The sequence below is a fragment of the Seriola dumerili genome, unplaced genomic scaffold, assembly GCF_002260705.1.
Source record: "Seriola dumerili isolate Sdu_G_001 unplaced genomic scaffold, Sdu_1.0 BDQW01000337.1, whole genome shotgun sequence".
Taxonomy (NCBI): Eukaryota; Metazoa; Chordata; class Actinopteri; order Carangiformes; family Carangidae; genus Seriola; species Seriola dumerili.
This window is the reverse complement of record NW_019174592.1, coordinates 276,176-292,815: the sequence shown is the minus strand read 5'-3', so window position 1 is coordinate 292,815 and position 16,640 is coordinate 276,176. Positions and strand designations below refer to the sequence as shown.

Below are 16,640 nucleotides of genomic sequence, written 5' to 3'. Positions count from 1 at the left end.
AAAAGGAAGTAGAAATGGTTATCAACTCTTTTTTTTCCGACCCCTGCAGTTCAGACATATTTGTTTGGCTCCATGTCTGTCTAAAGTTGCGGTATTTATATTTGTATATGAAATCTCACCTCCGACCAGTGATGGAGCTGCTGTAGATGACGGCAGTTTATCCGCCTAAATCCTCACGTGCATCACACACACAATCAACCCACAGGGTAAAAAGTGATATTCAGTCTAGGGCTTCAATTATCAACAATTTTTTATTACTGATTATTCTTTATTTCTTTGTTTTATCATTAAAACCTGTGACGTTATTAAATTTCTAATCACATCAAACTGAGAAAAACTGCAAATCCTCACATTTGAGAAGCTGCAACTACAGAATATTTGTTTTTTTTTCTTTATAAGTGACATTAACTTTTATTAAAATTGCTGCTGATTAATTTCCCGATCGATTAAAGCAGCTAATCTTTCAATAGTAACTGAATCAATACCCTCAATTTTGAGAAATATATATCTTATATCTATTTTTGACCTGTGCGATCTTCAGCCTGGCTGAGCCTCGGTGATATCATGAGTCCCGACAGCTTTTGTGTTTCCACTTTTCATCTCGCTCTCAGATCAGTATTAACACCATTGTGCTCCACGTTCTATAAACCAGCAGCTCGGTTTTTTAACTCAGCACTTCAAACACCCCATTGGCTCCCTTCTAAGTTCACCAAGGCCAAAGCGCCCACTTTTTGTGTTACACTTAATTAATTCCCCCTCAGCATTGGGGGAAGTTTTGTGTGCAACACTGTATTAGTTCCCCCTCGCAAGCAACAATAAAATACAAGAGAATCCGAATAGCTCAGGGCCCCTCATGTGAAACTGATCCTCTCTCCCCCTTCGGCGATTTTCTCCTCGCAACACCAATAGCAGTGGGAGTCAACTTAACATGCATTAGGAGCAAATTGGTAAAGAAACATTCAAGCATGAGGTAGGCAATAAGTAAAATATTTTCAAAGGGGGAGTGAGAGGAATGGAGACATTGCCTTAAGCCTCTGCTGCAATTTTGCACTGGTAGATTGCTAGCTCTTAATCAACCTGTGTGTGAGTTCAGAGTTTTAAGAGGAATGAAGGACGCACACATCCCCGCACCAAAAAAACAGATCAGGGAAAACTGATTCTCGAAGCTGTTTCTTCATCACAGACAACGAAAACCCGCAGTGACGAAAAACCTCTGCGGCTTTGCAGGCCACGGACCGAATAACCAGCACACAACATTTTATACGACTAGTGGGATTGCAGGGGTTTTGTGTTTTAGACGGTGGGGAAGGAATTCGGGGTGTGGAGTGTGGGGCTTTGGAGTTTTGGACAGGATGGCTGAAAAACAAGAGATGAGGCCTTTTGTAGCCTCCCCCTCCAGTTCCTGCATGGAGGAGGGCTGCGAGGAATGCTTTCTCGCTCCCCCTGCGACTTTAGCAGCATGCACGTTCCTCAGCATTTCACAGGGATTTGGGCCCTGGGAAAGCTGAGGCGGCCGGGAAAATCCTTAATCACTTTGGAATTACCTATCGGTTATGACTGCTACCAGGGTTTCCAGAACTTTTCAAAGGAAGCGACAGAGTGGCACCTCTGAAGTCTCGGGAGTCTGGTCGTGATAAAATCCTGATTTTTTTTTTTTTTTTTTTTAGATGCTTTGCGGAGAACTCGAGCGGGCTCATTTGTCTCGGTCCGCTCCGTCGGATTGCTACATCGCTTTATGTTAAGATACAAGGAGATAAGACGATGGAATGTAACGATAACGACGTCTGTGGGGAAGCTCGGTCAGTTCAGGGCGATACGATGATCCCATGAAAGTAAATGCTCGTCGCGCAGCTGACGTGTGAAGCGGGAGGTGATAGAAAAATGGCTACCAGCGTTTATAAAACGTCAGACTTGCACATTTTTCACTTCAAACTCCTACTTCGCCCCAACAAACACACTTTTTTTTTTTTGCGCTTCGGCACACCACCCTCCTTAAACAAGCACCACCTTCTCCTCCCTCTTCTCTCTCTCATTCTCCCTCCTCCTCACCCTCTCTCTCTCTCTCTTGCAGCCTCTCTTTGTCTCCCTTCTCCCCATCTCTCTCTCTTTTCCACCCATATTTCTCTCTCTGACTCTCGGCTCTTTGTTGCTCCACAGAGCTGAGGTCTTTGCCGGCGATTTCCACGCTCCATCTGTGGAATCCGTCATGGCTCCCTCGGCCCTTCACAGTGGAGGGCTGTCACCTGCCCCATGGGGGAGCTGAGAAGGGAGGGAGGGGAGGGGGGGGGCATAAAGAGGCTCCGCAGAGGGCTTGGGGGAGGTAGGGATAGATGGGGGCACAGCCGGGGGGCATTCTACAAAAAAAAAACCACCCCCTTCCTCCAGAGGGAACTGTAAGAGCACCTGAGGGGGTGGGAAAGGCAGTGCAGAGGGGCAACAGGGGCTGTTGTTGTGGATGTAAATGTACCCGAGGGGATAGTCTGTCTGGGCATCTGTGTTGGTTTTCGTTGTTGTTGTTGTTGGTAGAGGCGTACGACATCCACGGTTTGTGCGCCCCTTTATGCGCGGACACTAGTTAAGGTGAAAGGACGTACGTGCGTCCTCTCTCCTTACTTCCTCTAAAAGATTTAAAAGTTTGAATAGTAACACTTTGAACACTGTCACACGAAAGTGAACACAAACCTCACTTTCTAATAAAAAACGAATTCTCGTTCGTTCTCGCTACAGGAAGCCGATTAATGATTAGCGTCCAGTTTCAATGATAATATATATGTAGACGTCAGATCTGGAGGAAAATCTATTAAATGTGATCTGCTACTAAATACAGTATAAGTTTAGTTTATGGCAAAATTCAAAAAAAGAAATGACGAGCAACATGCTACATGTAAGCTATCCGCTAAAAGTAACTTTCACTGTGACGCTCAGGTGGTAAATGCAGCTCCTGATGGAAAACAGTTTGTCTGACATCCTTAAATTTTGAGGTCACCAATTAGGGAACTGCAGCACCCTGCTGTTTGTGTGTGTGTGTGTGTGTGTGTGTTTGTTTGTTAAGGACGCAGCAAAGCTTGGATTTCTGTAACTTAAAAAACTTTTCATTCGATTAAGCATCAACCGGATGCTTTAGATTCTACAATATTATTCCTTTCAATTTAAAGTGGCAGGTGATGAAGATTCATGGGATTGGCGTCTGGGGTGTTTTGGTGGCAGCTACCCAGTCACCCCTGGAGCTCACTGCTCCTCACAGCTTCACTGTTGAGCTAATAAACACATAAAAACACACACACACACACACACACACACACACACCCAAAGCCTGCAGTCCTCCAAGCACATGACCTTCTACACACATGTACACGGCGCTGGGTTTCCCCGATTCTACATTTTAAAGCCCTGAGGCGCCTCCAGTTTAACATCTATCAACCTGCTCACATGCCCCTAAGTGTGGTGAAGCACACACACACACACACACACACGTTGAAATATAATGAAATATGATGCCAAATCAGCATCAGGATATATTAGCTCTCTCACTGACACAGAGAGGAGGAGAGGGAAGAGTAGATGGAGAGATCAGGGTGAAACCTTTCCCCCTTGCTTCCCGGATTTTTTCCAGCCTTGTAAACCTGTGGTTTCAGAGTGCCCTGTTTGCCGTCATCGCCTCGCTATCCCTAAGATCTGATCACATCGATTTGGCACCGTCAAATAGCCTTAGCCAATCAAATTATCCACTCTAACCCTCATATCGCTCCCTGCCTGTATACATATGCTATATCTTAAAATGCTGTATTTATAGCCCCTGTAAACACTTGACTACTCTCTGTATACTTTTGCTCCACCTCAGCTTAGAGGAGCGGGGGGTTGCAGACGTGGTCCTGGCTCTTGTCAGTTCATCGAAATATGAGAAAATATGAGCCTTAAAAGGGTAAAATTATCTGAGCAGGAGAAGGCCTGGAAAAGCAGCCTCCGCAAGATCGCCCGGGAGCCGAGGAGCATTAAGCTGCAAAATAAGAGACGAGCAGTTGGAGGGGGTGGGTGGAAGGGGTTAGAGGAGAAAGGAAAACTGTTTAATTTAACCAAACTGAAGCCCTGAGAGGCACACAGTGCACGGGACTGCAAGCCAAAACAACCTCTCCGGAGCCAAGAAAGCCCAAAATGGCTCCCGCCGTGCAACGCCATCCCAGGAAAGAGAAAAACGAGGCGAGGGATTCAGCTGAAACAGGCTGTTGGAAAGACTTCAGCATTGCAGATTTTTGGAGGAGGGGTGGGGTGTTGGGATGGGGACACAAAAGCTTAAATATGTCCACTGAGACATGAGACAGTACGCATTGAGCATGTATGCATGTGTGCGTGAGAGCCGGAGAGAGTGAGAGAAAGGGGATGTGACAAAACTTGGATTTTGGGACATGGGGGAATTGACGGGGGTGGGGGGGGTCGGGTGTTGGGATGGGGACACAAAAGCTTAAATATGTCCACTGAGACATGAGACAGTACGCATTGAGCATGTATGCATGTGTGCGTGAGAGCCGGAGAGAGTGAGAGAAAGGGGATGTGACAAAACTTGGATTTTGGGACATGGGGGAATTGACTGACCATATGTGGACTATTTACACCCCTCTTCGGACATCCCAGTAACTCTTCTGAAGCTTTGGTTAATAGTGAGGGTAAATTGAGGCTCTGACACATTGCCCCCCCCCCCCCCTCTTTCTCTCCACCTACCCCTCTCAAAAAACACAAAACAAAAGGCAGAGGAGACAAACGCAGCATTTATTTGGGCGGGCCGACCATGCTGCTCCTATTCAGGAGCCGGGGGACTAAGTGACTGGCCGACTGCATTAAACAGTATATAGAAGTCAAGGCAGGCAGATGCTGGGCCGAATAATGGCTTTACTGACAGCTTATGGACCCATCTGCGACTCTTTCTGCTGGGTTAAGAAAAAGATGGTGTGTGTGTGTGTGAGTGTATGTGGATTTGTGTGTGTGTGTGTGTGTGTGTGTGTGTGTGTGTGTGTGTGTGTGTGTGTGTGAGTGTGTGAGTGAGTGTGTGTGAGTGTGTGTGAGGGAGGGAGGGGACAGAGGGTGAACCCACTTGACTTGCTAAGGAGGAGTTTCAACCTTCACAGCTGCCCTGTATATAAGAGTGTGCCAGAGCTGTACGTGTGTGTGTGTGTGTGTGTGTGTGTGTGTGTGTGTCTGTCTGTGAAAATACAAAAAAAATGATGTACGTCGCCACACAAGAGCAAACTGTCGTTAATCACAGCCTTGTTACGGTGCAAAAGACAAAAAAGACCTGACAAAAAGTACGAAGGCGTCCGGCGCAGTCGACGGAGAACTATGAGAGTTGTTGGGGATGTCGGGGGCGAAGCAGGAAATGATTACCTGTCATTTGTAGCTAAATGTGTTTCTAATCCTGTTTCCTGTGTAGCGCTGAGGGAGAGTGAGCCTCCGTAGCCCTGTGACCCTCCACTTCTTCTCTGTCTTTTAACTCACAGCTCCAGTCAGTGGGGGAACTGGTTGAGATCCAACAAGGTGAGCTGTGAGCAGGTTCACTGTCGCTCTCAGTTTTTTTTTTTTTTTGCTGACAGGGAGGAAGTCTGACAGCTTCATCTTCTTCACCCGACTGTCAGGCTGCTGCTACTGACTGCCGCAGCTATTAATCTCCCACATGAACTGATGTGAATTTCTTTTAAGAAGCAGAAACTACGGTATCTGTCTGTGAAGTACTTTCTCCTTAATGTTATTTATATATCTCCCTTCCATAACATAAAATGCAGCTCAATGAAGTTGATTAAAACAAAACAAATAATTAAAAATAGCAATAATAGACTATAAATCAATAATAACCTGAAAAAATTCAAATATATAAGAACACAGAGGGATAAAAGAGCAGATACTGGTAGTAAAAACAAGTGCTCGTAGTAGAAGCTATTGTAAGATACAAAAATCATGAAGCAATATAAAAGAAATCTGAAATAAAGGTGTAATAAATTAAAAGCAGGACCATAAAAATAAGATTTGAGCCGCTTCTTGAACATATTAACAGCGGTTGGTTGTCTAATATGTGGTGGGAGTATGATCCAAACTTTTTGCCAGCGTTAAGTGACCTAAGCGAACGGATTGGATCACACTCTGGCAATCTGAAAAGATATGAAGACGCTTAGCTGTTTTTGGCTTTAAAAACGATTGAATTTTAATTTTAAAATCTATCAGGTATGTTACAGGTAGCCAGTGCAATAACACTGGTGTAATTTGTTCTCTTTTCCTAGTCTTGGTTAAGACTCTTGCTGCAGAATCTTTGCTGTCGATCATTGTTTGTTTTTGTTTTTTTGGTGAACCAGTGCGGAGCGCATTACAGTAATCTGAGCGTGAAAATACAACAGCATGAGTCAGTTTATTAGCATCTTCTGAGGAAAGCCAAGGTCTGACTCTTAAATGATAAAAACCCGTCATGTTGCTGATGTGAGTTCAGAGTGAAGGTTTTTTTTTTTAATCTGTAGAGCCAGATTTCCAAACCTGATTAAAATTACCTCCCTCTGTGCATCTGTACCAATTATAAGAACTTCTGTTTTGTCTTTGTTTGATATTTAATAATGAAGTTATTCTCAAACAAAGTAAGTAATTGAAAAGTAAGGAATCGGATCCAGTGCATTTTATTTTAAGATTTTTCTTTCCATTAAAAATGCAAGTATAACAAGCTCTATTGAGACCTTTAGAATAGCAGTAATGTAATGTATAATGCTGCATTCATGTTACATGGGTGAGGGCAGATCTGAGTTTCCAACTTTCTACCTCAGCTTTCAGATGGTAAATATGAATGAGGAACTCCTGGTTTGGCAGTGAATCCCTGTTTGAACAAGGAAATACCTGTAATCAGGTTTTACAGAGTCGTACATTCATTCATTCAAAAAAAGAAAGAAAAAAAAAACCTGAACAAAATTCATTTTCATCGCACACTGCATTGTGTAGCTCACGTTGTAACGCTTGAAGACCAATACGGGAATCTGCTAGAAACCATGCGATTGTGCTCCTGCGTGATACCTTCAGGTTAGAGAGTGTGCAGATTACAAAAGCTATTCCCACATGACTACAGCGTAAACACACATTTTAAGCCTCTTTCCTGATGCGACACAAAAGCTTCTGGTCTAATTAGTTAACAAAGCTCTAAAAGAAAGTCAGGCTTCATCAGTCAGCTGATTGACAGCTGCCTGTCCCCCCCCGTCAGCAGTGTAGATGCTGCGTTTACTGGCCTCCGGCTGGCCTCCGCAAACTTTGACACTCGACCCTAACCCCAGTGCTCACACAATGACGAACACAGACGTTAAAACCTATCATGCTCCCAAACACTCGGACAAATATATGAGAGGAAAACACACTCACACTCACTCTCACTCACGGATAATTCTTCCTTACTTTCTCAGAAACGCACACAAACACACTCATGCACATTAAAAAACAACCTCTCTCCCCCTCTCTCTCCCCCCCCCCCCCCCCCCCCCCCCCCCCCAGCTGTTGTGCCTATAGTGCATACTTGCAGCAGATAAAGAGGGGCCTTATTCTAAGGCGAGCCATTCTACTTGACCTTCGCTGGGCCTTTTCACTCTTTCACTCCCTTCAAACCGTCTTTGGGGCTCGCTCACTCCCAGCTCAATGTGACTAGTCCATCACGGGTGAAGGCTGGGGCGCTACCGCGGGTCTTGAAGGGGGAATACCCCAAATACCCCCTGCCCCCTCCACCATACACACACACACACACACACACACACACACACAGACAGACAAGCCCCCCTCCCTCTCAGAAATCACCCTGACTTCAAAGTTGGTGTGCATTCATTAATTGCCCTTTGAATTGATATCAGAGGGTCACAATAAGAGTGTGAAAGGAAAAAGAGGCTTTAATGAAGCATAGAGCAGCCATTCATTTGCAGATAACTATGTTTTCATGCTTGAATAGTCATCATGCATGGGCTTATTAGAAAAAACTCACGAGAGAGGGAGGAGTGCGGGACGAGGAGCGAGGGGACAGAGAGACAGAGAGAGCCCCAGGGTAGAGGAGAGTGATTTGGTGCTCACCACTTGGCCCTCGTGTCCCCCTTTGCCCTTGTGCCCAGAGACTCACTGAGCGATACATTCATTCTTTCAACGGACAGACAGAGCCCTCTTGCTTAGGCCAGTAATAGCCAATAGCTATTATAGGATCCATCGAGAGCTTATTGGTTCTGTCTTTGTCAGATCTGATGAGACAGAAGCTATTGGGGGGCTGCAGCTAACAGTTATTTTCATTATCAGTCCGTCTGCTGATTATTTTCGTGATTATTCACGTCATTGTTCGGCCTACAACAAGCAAAACCGAAAGATTTAGACGTATAAAAGCACCAGATCCTAAAGATTATTAATCCATTACTAATATTCCCCGTTTTTCCTTCGATCAACCAATTGATTAAATGCGATATAAAGTAAAGAAAGCAAGGCAAAACAATTGAGCTTCTTTTCAGCATGCAAAAACATATAATGATGGGCAACTGGAAAATATGCAAAATGTCAGTTTCAAATATTTTTTTCTTCGAAAAAATGGTTTTCACAGTTTCACAGATAACAGACGAAGTACAAAAGTTAATGTGAAAAGTCAGTCTCAGCTCAAAAGCCTCTGCAAACAACCATCATCCCACTAAACACACTGCACCTCCTGTGCTCTCCGGCCATTCTCTGCCTCCCTTCGCTTCTTCCTCTCACTCCTCCGCCCTCAATCCTCTCTCTTCCTCCTCCTCCTCCTCCTCCTCTTCCTCCGCCACTCCTGGCACCGATCCAGTGTGTGCCCACATATTACATTTGCAGCACGCCATCCTTCACCCCGAGTGGCAGAGAAGCCCCAAGTTCTTCATTCACTCGCATTATTTACACAAACAAAGTCCTGCTCCGTTTCTGTGACAAAGCCAACTAAATCTTTATGGCTCTTTCATGTATTGTCTGCTCACGGTTCCCTTTTGTCCCCCGGCCATTGGCCCGGGCCCTGGATACAATGAGCCCCGGAGAATGGAGGCAGATTGAAGGAATGCACCTCAATAAACCTAATTATGACATGATGACTGCGCTCACCATGGTAGGGGTTTTTCAAAGATCCCGGGCTTATTCAATTAGCCCTTTCCAGGATCCCCTTTCACCAAATAAAGTTATCCCTTTGACTGTTTGTATTGCAGAGTGGAATGTGTGTGTGTGTGCGTGTGTGTGTGTGTGTGTCTGCGCGCGCACACGTGGCTGGCCTAAATGGAAATGTATCGGCCCTCAACAAGGCTCCTCTGTATTATCTGGTTAATTTCACCTAACGAAGTATGGACTCTAAAAGATACACTGTGAAAATGTGAGGCAGGAGGGAAGGAGGGAGAGAGGGAGGGAGGGAGGGAGGCAGGGAGGCAGGGACACCGTGACTGTTTTAATCATTAACTTTGTCTCCAGGGTTAATTACTATGACGCTGGGAGTTTGGTACGGCCCAGCAACGGGCCTAGAGGGCCAACTTCACTGCCAAATATATAAATATTTCACAGAAAGTGGAGAGGGGTGGGGATTTTTGAGTATGGATTTCTTTTTGTTTTAACTTATATTTACTTATTGCGCTGGGATTTGGGAGAGAATGTGGTTTAATTTACATGTCAAAAAATAAGCCTTGCATTATTACTTAAGTCATTCAATATTCAATTAACTGGACAACAGTCTCGTTCACATGACTTTTTAAAAATCCCATGAACTCTCACTGTTGACCACATAACTGCAAACCTTAATGCTCTAAAGCCACCGTTCAAAAAAAGCTGTGACTAATCAGAAAAGTCAGCAACAGGTAATAAAAAACAGGGCTGAAAATTTGGTTTGCAATATTGTATTATTCATCTGATAACGTATCAAATGTGCTGGTGTTGTTTTGATAGTTTGGTGTTAATTCATTTGCTGACAGGATCTATCAACTGGAGATATCTTGTATTGAAAAGTTACAACAAGTAATGCCTTGTTCCAGAGCAGACACCTTCACAACTATAAAGATAAAGGTGTAAAATATTATATATCCTCTTTTTTTTTAATAGGCGGGACATGCTGGAAATGTATCATAATATATTTCTAATCAACACGCAGAAGGTTAATAATAAACTTAATTAGAAACTTTGCGGAATTGGACTGACTTTCCTTTGTGCGCTCTGGAGGATGCGGCCCAGATATTAAACGAGCTGTGCGCCGCAGGCTGAGAGAAACAGAGAGGAAGAATAGGAAACAGAGGGAGAGGGGCGGTGTTGCTCTCCAGATGAAAGTGAGATGAAATAAAAGAGTCGATTTAATCTGCTTGAAGAGATTTGGGGAGCAAGTGGTGGAGGAGGAGGAGCAGGGGAGGGGGGGATGAGTTTTCGGAGTTGTGCGCAGCGCAGGACGGGTGGCCGGGGCCCCCATTGTGAAGCTGCGCTCCGGGCCAGACCGGGGCTCTCCGGGGAGAACATTGGTCCCCATTCACCAAAAACACTCTTTAATACACTCCCTCCGTCATTAAATGTGACATAGCACAATATCGACATCATTTAGAAGACATTATTAATGTTCGAGGGGGCAAGGCCGCGGGACTCATCAAAGAATCAATAATGGAGCGTGAGTTACAGGCTGGAGATGGCACTGTGTTATTACCGCCATCCTTCAAGCCGGAGAAGGCCACTTACAGTTTTGTTGACCAATTACAGTCTGAATATTATGACAAACACGGCCATTAAACTTCATCAAATGCTGCTCAATCGGACAATGTTGCTTTTTCCATTTTAAAGCAGTGGAATAAAAGGAGAGAAAGAAAATGACCCTCGGTTTACTGACGTCAGAAGAACCAAATCAGTATGTATAACTCTTTTTATATCACATATTATTATTTAAATTATAGCTTATGTTGGCAACCTTAAAACTTTCTTATTGACTTGTCACTTTTATGTTTTTTTGGGACCTTCCCTTCCTCACAAACATGTGTGGGCACTCTTGAACCATGCGCATATTTGTAACTTTTACGCATCTGAAAGCGAGGTTGAGCGTTTCATGCACATTTTTTCTGCGCGTACACGTACGCGGGGGGCGAGCACGCATCCTTGGGCAATACGTGAGTGGATTTCAGAGGCCTCCATTGTCATTCTGAATGGCAGTCGCGTTCTTTGGCCGACCCCAAAAGGAAACATTTTGTAGGTGAAAACGGCCATTTTCTCTCGGTGAACGGTGCCGGAGCGCTCCCTGAATAATTCATCCTTCATTGCGGCCTCATAATGTGTTTTGTCGGGCTTTTCTGTGGAGAAGCCTCTACCTCTCCCCTTCTCTTTTCTCCAGGCTGAATTATAAACAGGCCTGCCTTCTTCTTCTTCTTCTTCTTCTTCTTCTTCTTCTTCTTCTTCTTCTTCTTCTTCTTCTTCTTCTTCTTCTTCTTCTTCTATCAGCGGCGGCCCAAAGCTGTTTCCAAGCTGGCCCTTTTGTCCGCGCGCAGCCCAAGCGTGAGCCCCAAATAGACTCTCGCGCCTTTGTCTCCCAAGTTCATCCTTGAGCGTCCCGTTGTGCGCGCGAGGCGTGTCTTTGTGAGGAGATGGAAACCGTTGAACAAATGTTTGATCAACTCATCTGGGGGACATTTTGTCTCCTCAGACCGGTCCTTTATCTCCCCTCCCACTATTTTACTGATGCGGAGACGAAGAGAGTTCCTACAGGGACATGATGGGGCATGATGGGACACATGTTGACATCTAGCTGCTTAAAGTATTTTTTTTAAAGAAAAAAAAAGGGAGGGGGGGGAGCTGGAAAACTCATTTGATGCTTTGGTGGACGCATAGTGCTATCTTATTAATTGACTATCTTATTAAGTGATTAAATAGGCAATAATACATTTACATTTCTAAATGTTAGTTATATCTTTAAAGTTAGACTGAGAGTCCAGGAATTAGCCTTGCCCCATTTCAATTTAACTGAACTACACTTTAAAGTATAATAAACTATTTCTCCAGCGAGAAGAAAAAACATTTAAATTAATTTCATCCAGTTAAAAAAAAAAAAAAAAGAGATGACATGCACATTATCAGCACAGTTTGGTTTCTGGCGTCAAACTCACCGGTGACTCGACTGTTGTTGTTCAGGTTATTTGGAAAGTATAGCTGCAGAATGAAACGAGTAAGTTGAGCGTGACTGACGTTCAAAATGGGTCTAATTAGGTTTAATGTATCTGCAGAGCAATGAGCCCGAAACCGCTCACAAATCTCCAATTATAGGCTCCTGTCTGTGAAACTGTCCATTGAAGGGAAATGAAGAAAATATGTTTTAATTTTCTGGCCTGTGACTCTTAATTCATACAGCTTTCACCAGAAAGTTTGGCTTGGGCCTACACTGTAAAATATCAATCTGTATAACAGAGAATATATATTTTTTAATATTTTATATATGAATACACTCATTTCAAATCTAGAAAACTTGATTCGACCCTGTTTTAAAAACAAACTAAACTGCATTGAAAACAACTTATCTAAGCAGTTTTTAATTTTCACTTGTTTCATACTGAACAGCTTGTACAGGTGGTCACTTTTTACAGTGGACATCACCGCCTGAAACACTAATAAAAATTGATTTGTTGCACAAAATGATGATCAAACTATAAACAAACACCCAAAGAGTGACGTGAACTATGTTTTCACTGCCTAAGTTATTAAGGCATTACACTTAAATATGGCGGATGAATTTTTAATGGTGTGGACGAACTTGTATTTTTAATATGGCTTTTAAAGTACGTGCATCATTTTTTTTGCAGACTTGCTGTAACATGGCTATTCAACCAAACTGCTTTTAAACCACTGCTGAACACACACACACACACACACACACACACACACACACACACACACACACACACACCCATACACACACCCACACACACACACCCACACACACACCCATACCCACCCCCACACACAACCACACACACCCCCACACACACTACCCTTTCCCGCACAGAGCCATCACCTGCTGCTTGATTTACGGTATGGCCTCATGGGAAAAGCATTAGCAGGAGAGATATGGTCGATAAAGAATTCCTCACAAAGGACGACACACACACGCACACACACACTCTCTCTCTGCCCATCACACCCCCACCCCCACACCCCCCACCCCCATCCAACAACTTTACAGCATGCTAAAACTTCACGTGCAGGCGACTTCTACGACTGAATAAAACCATTCTGCTTTAATCTCTGCTCAAAAGCGATCAACAGGTTGGAGGTGTGGAGACCTACTAGTGTTTCAAAGCTTTTCCTCCATAATTTAATTCTCTGGAAATGACACAGACTGCAGATTATAAACAGATAAATGGTCTGTTTAGTCTCCACTCTCACTGTACTAATACTTCCAGCAGATACAGCTTAAATAGACAGTTTAGCAGCTGAACACTAAATAAAAAAATACCTGATCAAGCCTGACTCCGCTGGGCTCTAATGTGTGTGTGTGTCACTGATGTGAAAAAAAGATAAACTCCAGCTAACGTTAACATGCAGCCAACTTCTTTTGTGCAGCAACCAACAAAAACTTGGATAGTTTACTCACATCTGTCTCCCAGGATGCCCTCGATGCTGTGTTTGGCCCTGCGGTCGTTGTCCTCCAACTCCTTCTTCTCGATTTCATCTTCATCCTCCTCTTCGTCGCCTTTTCCCCCGAACTTACTCCGCATGATGCGACTGATGGAGCTCACTGTAAAAGTAAAAGTCAAAAACTACAAATGAGTTTTTAAAAAAAAATTATATAAATATTTATATATATGTTATATATATATTTATAAATATAATATATATAAAAACTGATATACACAAAGTATTAATTGGCTCTAAACTAGACGAAAATAAAGAGCATTAAAAATTAGAAATAGATTTGTCAGATTTGTTGAGAAAGTTTTTATTACTTTATTTTTTAATATGATAACCTGTTTTGGTCTAAGTTAATTTAGTTATTATTAATAATAATAATAATAATAATAATAATAATAATAATAATAATGTACATTTTGATTCATTTCTGCCCTTTTTTACCTGAAGGCACGTTGTTGCGGTCACATATCCCATCCTTCAGTAATTTATCCCGAATCTCCCAGCTAAACATACCCGGGTTTTCCCGCTTGTATTCTTCAATTCTCTTCTCTACGTCCGGCGTTGTTCCCTGCTACAAAGGTCAGAAAAGTTGCAGTGTTTATTCACTTCGTTGTGGCCCCTGGGGCACAATGCATACAGAGCCTATTATAACTTGAAAATCAACAGGTTACTATTGTGTTTGATTCACTACATGGAAAAGATTAATCTTAAAATCTGCAAGTAGAATATTGGTTATAATGGTTTTATAGGTTTAAGTCTTCATCACCCCTCTGCTCTCTTGGTCCCTACCTTGGGTTTGCTGCCTCCGATGGCCCCGGGTCTGATGGAGCCCGTCTCCTGGTACCGGCACAAGATTTTGGACACGCAGCCGTGGGAGACCCGGAGCTGCCGGGAGATGACGCACGGCCTGATGCCATGGTGGGCCATCTCCACGATCTTATGTCGGATGTGGTTAGGCAAAGGTCTCCCGTTTATGAAAACTCCTCCGAGCTGGTTCACTCGGCCTTGACCCAACGGGGTAGACACTACATTTAATCAAAATATGAGAGGGACCTGTCACCAGAGTTATACAGGCTACACAACACCACGAGGAGAAGTAAAGCTTGAGCTGAATATACTAATAAAAACATATGAAGTTTAATTTTTCTGCTACAAAAATAGCTGACAATAAATATTTTGTTTTATTAAAACAGTAAGCAATAGGCTACCTCACTTTACCTCACATAATTAGCCTACTTAAATATTTAAATTATTTATGAAAATACAAAATATATTATTACATACAGGCTGCAAACAGGTTCAAAATTATTGTTGCTAAAATTATACAAAAATTGTTGGGAAAAAAAACAGTAAAATTAGTCACCAAAGCAGGGATAAAAAATAATGAGTAAATTACTGAATATGTCAGTTCAGCTACCAGAAAGTGGAGATGTAATTGTTTACAACTGTAAAAGTTTGCATTTCTAAGGTGATGGTTTTGTATAATATTGAATGAAAGGTCTATGTGTGTGTATAAAAGCATCAGTGACTTTTTACTAACTAGCATTAAAAGCCTAAAATCCTCTGTCAACATCCAGGGTAGCAAACGGTCCCTTCGGCAATGTGATGCTTTACCTTCCAGTGGGAAGCCACTGCGGGGGTAGTTCTGAGCCAGCGTGGGTCGCATCATCCTGGGTATTGACCCCGCCAACGCAGTCATACCTCCACCACCCCAGTGACTGCTGATATCTCCTCCTAACGGGGGGGAGGCTGCTGCTCCAACACCGGGTCTGCAGCAGGAGGACGCCGTTAAAAACAAAAACAAAAAAAAACCTCCTTGTCGCCTGTGGAGAAGCTTCCTGGAGGGTTAGCCTCTGTTAGCCTCGGTTATAGGGTTAGCCGCAGCCGGGCTACAGCCAAGCACCAGCGTCCCGGGACGGCCACAACCCCTCCGAGTAGTCAAATTTGACGACAAAAAAAAAGAAGAAAATAAGATTTCTGGACGTTCAGAAGTGTTAGTGTCTCAGTCTCCTCGGGTTTATAAGCCAGAATTTGAGCTGTTGGAAGTGTGGTTGCCAGGGCGGTTGTAGCTAGGTCGAAAATAATGTTGTTGTTGTTTGTTGACACCGGTTCAAAGTGAGTGGAGACCGTCAAAAGTAGCGGAGCTCTTCTCTCTCCCCCTTCAGCGCTCCCGGCTGTGATTGGTCGAGCGCGCACACCCGGCACGCAGCGGGGCGCGGTGATTGGCCGAGGCGGAAAACTTTCCTCCAATCAAGGACGCTGTCACAGTTCTGGTCGGACAGGGGCAGGGGCGTCAGTTCACAGAACCCAGAGTTACGGCGGAGTCGCTGCGAGTGACTGTTAAACCACCAAAACGTCCCAAAATCCGTTCATGTGTCGAATGGACTGAGGGAAAAAGTTAAATAAATGATGGATCGGGAGGCGTAATTATTTAGTTAATGTGATAAATTAATAGTAGGTCACCAAAATATTTTGCACAGAAGCACATAGTGGTTCAGGTGTGAGCTTTTTCACGTAAATTGCTGTCAATTAATCATCTTTTATTTCTATTTCTTTTTAATTAATACACCGAAGAATTATGGAAAGTAGTTTAAATAGACTGTTGGTGTGGATTGACAACAGAAACTCAACTTTGTAATGCAATCCACTGCAGCAGATAATAAAAATATATATGTGATTAAGTTGGGCAAAATATTAGAAACACTTTATAGTCCAATACAGAACCAGCACCAAAATAAAAAGCCTATAACAGAGTCTCAGTTCCAACAAAAGCTGAACATTTACAGTAAACTATAATTAATGCTGGGCTGTTGTATTGCACTGCATTAGCATTATTTTGTTGCTTTTTATTTTACTTCACTTGACAAATGACACTAAAACTTTCAGCCATGTTTTTTTCTTGAGGTGACTTACCTCAGCTTTGCATACCATCATTTAAACCAAGATAAAAATAAATAAATCTAGACTTTGACCTTACTCAGTTATGTGGTGCAGTAGTGTATAGTTTACTTTCTCATAAGGCA

The 16,640-nt window shown here is 43.3% G+C and overlaps 1 protein-coding gene across 2 annotated transcripts in view; it reads right to left on the bottom strand.

Moving 5' to 3' along the window:
- Positions 1–15,316, bottom strand: part of pax3 (paired box 3) — a 24,116-nt gene extending 8,800 nt beyond the window's left edge. For both annotated transcript variants that reach the window (XM_022760441.1, XM_022760442.1), the window contains exons 1-4: positions 15,232–15,316; positions 14,407–14,642; positions 14,059–14,188; positions 13,580–13,723 (exon numbers count right to left, since the gene is read on the bottom strand). In XM_022760441.1, the coding sequence (XP_022616162.1) occupies positions 13,580–13,723; positions 14,059–14,188; positions 14,407–14,642; positions 15,232–15,316 (595 nt within the window). The remainder of the gene's footprint in view (positions 1–13,579; positions 13,724–14,058; positions 14,189–14,406; positions 14,643–15,231) is intronic.
- Between the last annotated feature and the right edge of the window lie 1,324 nt (positions 15,317–16,640).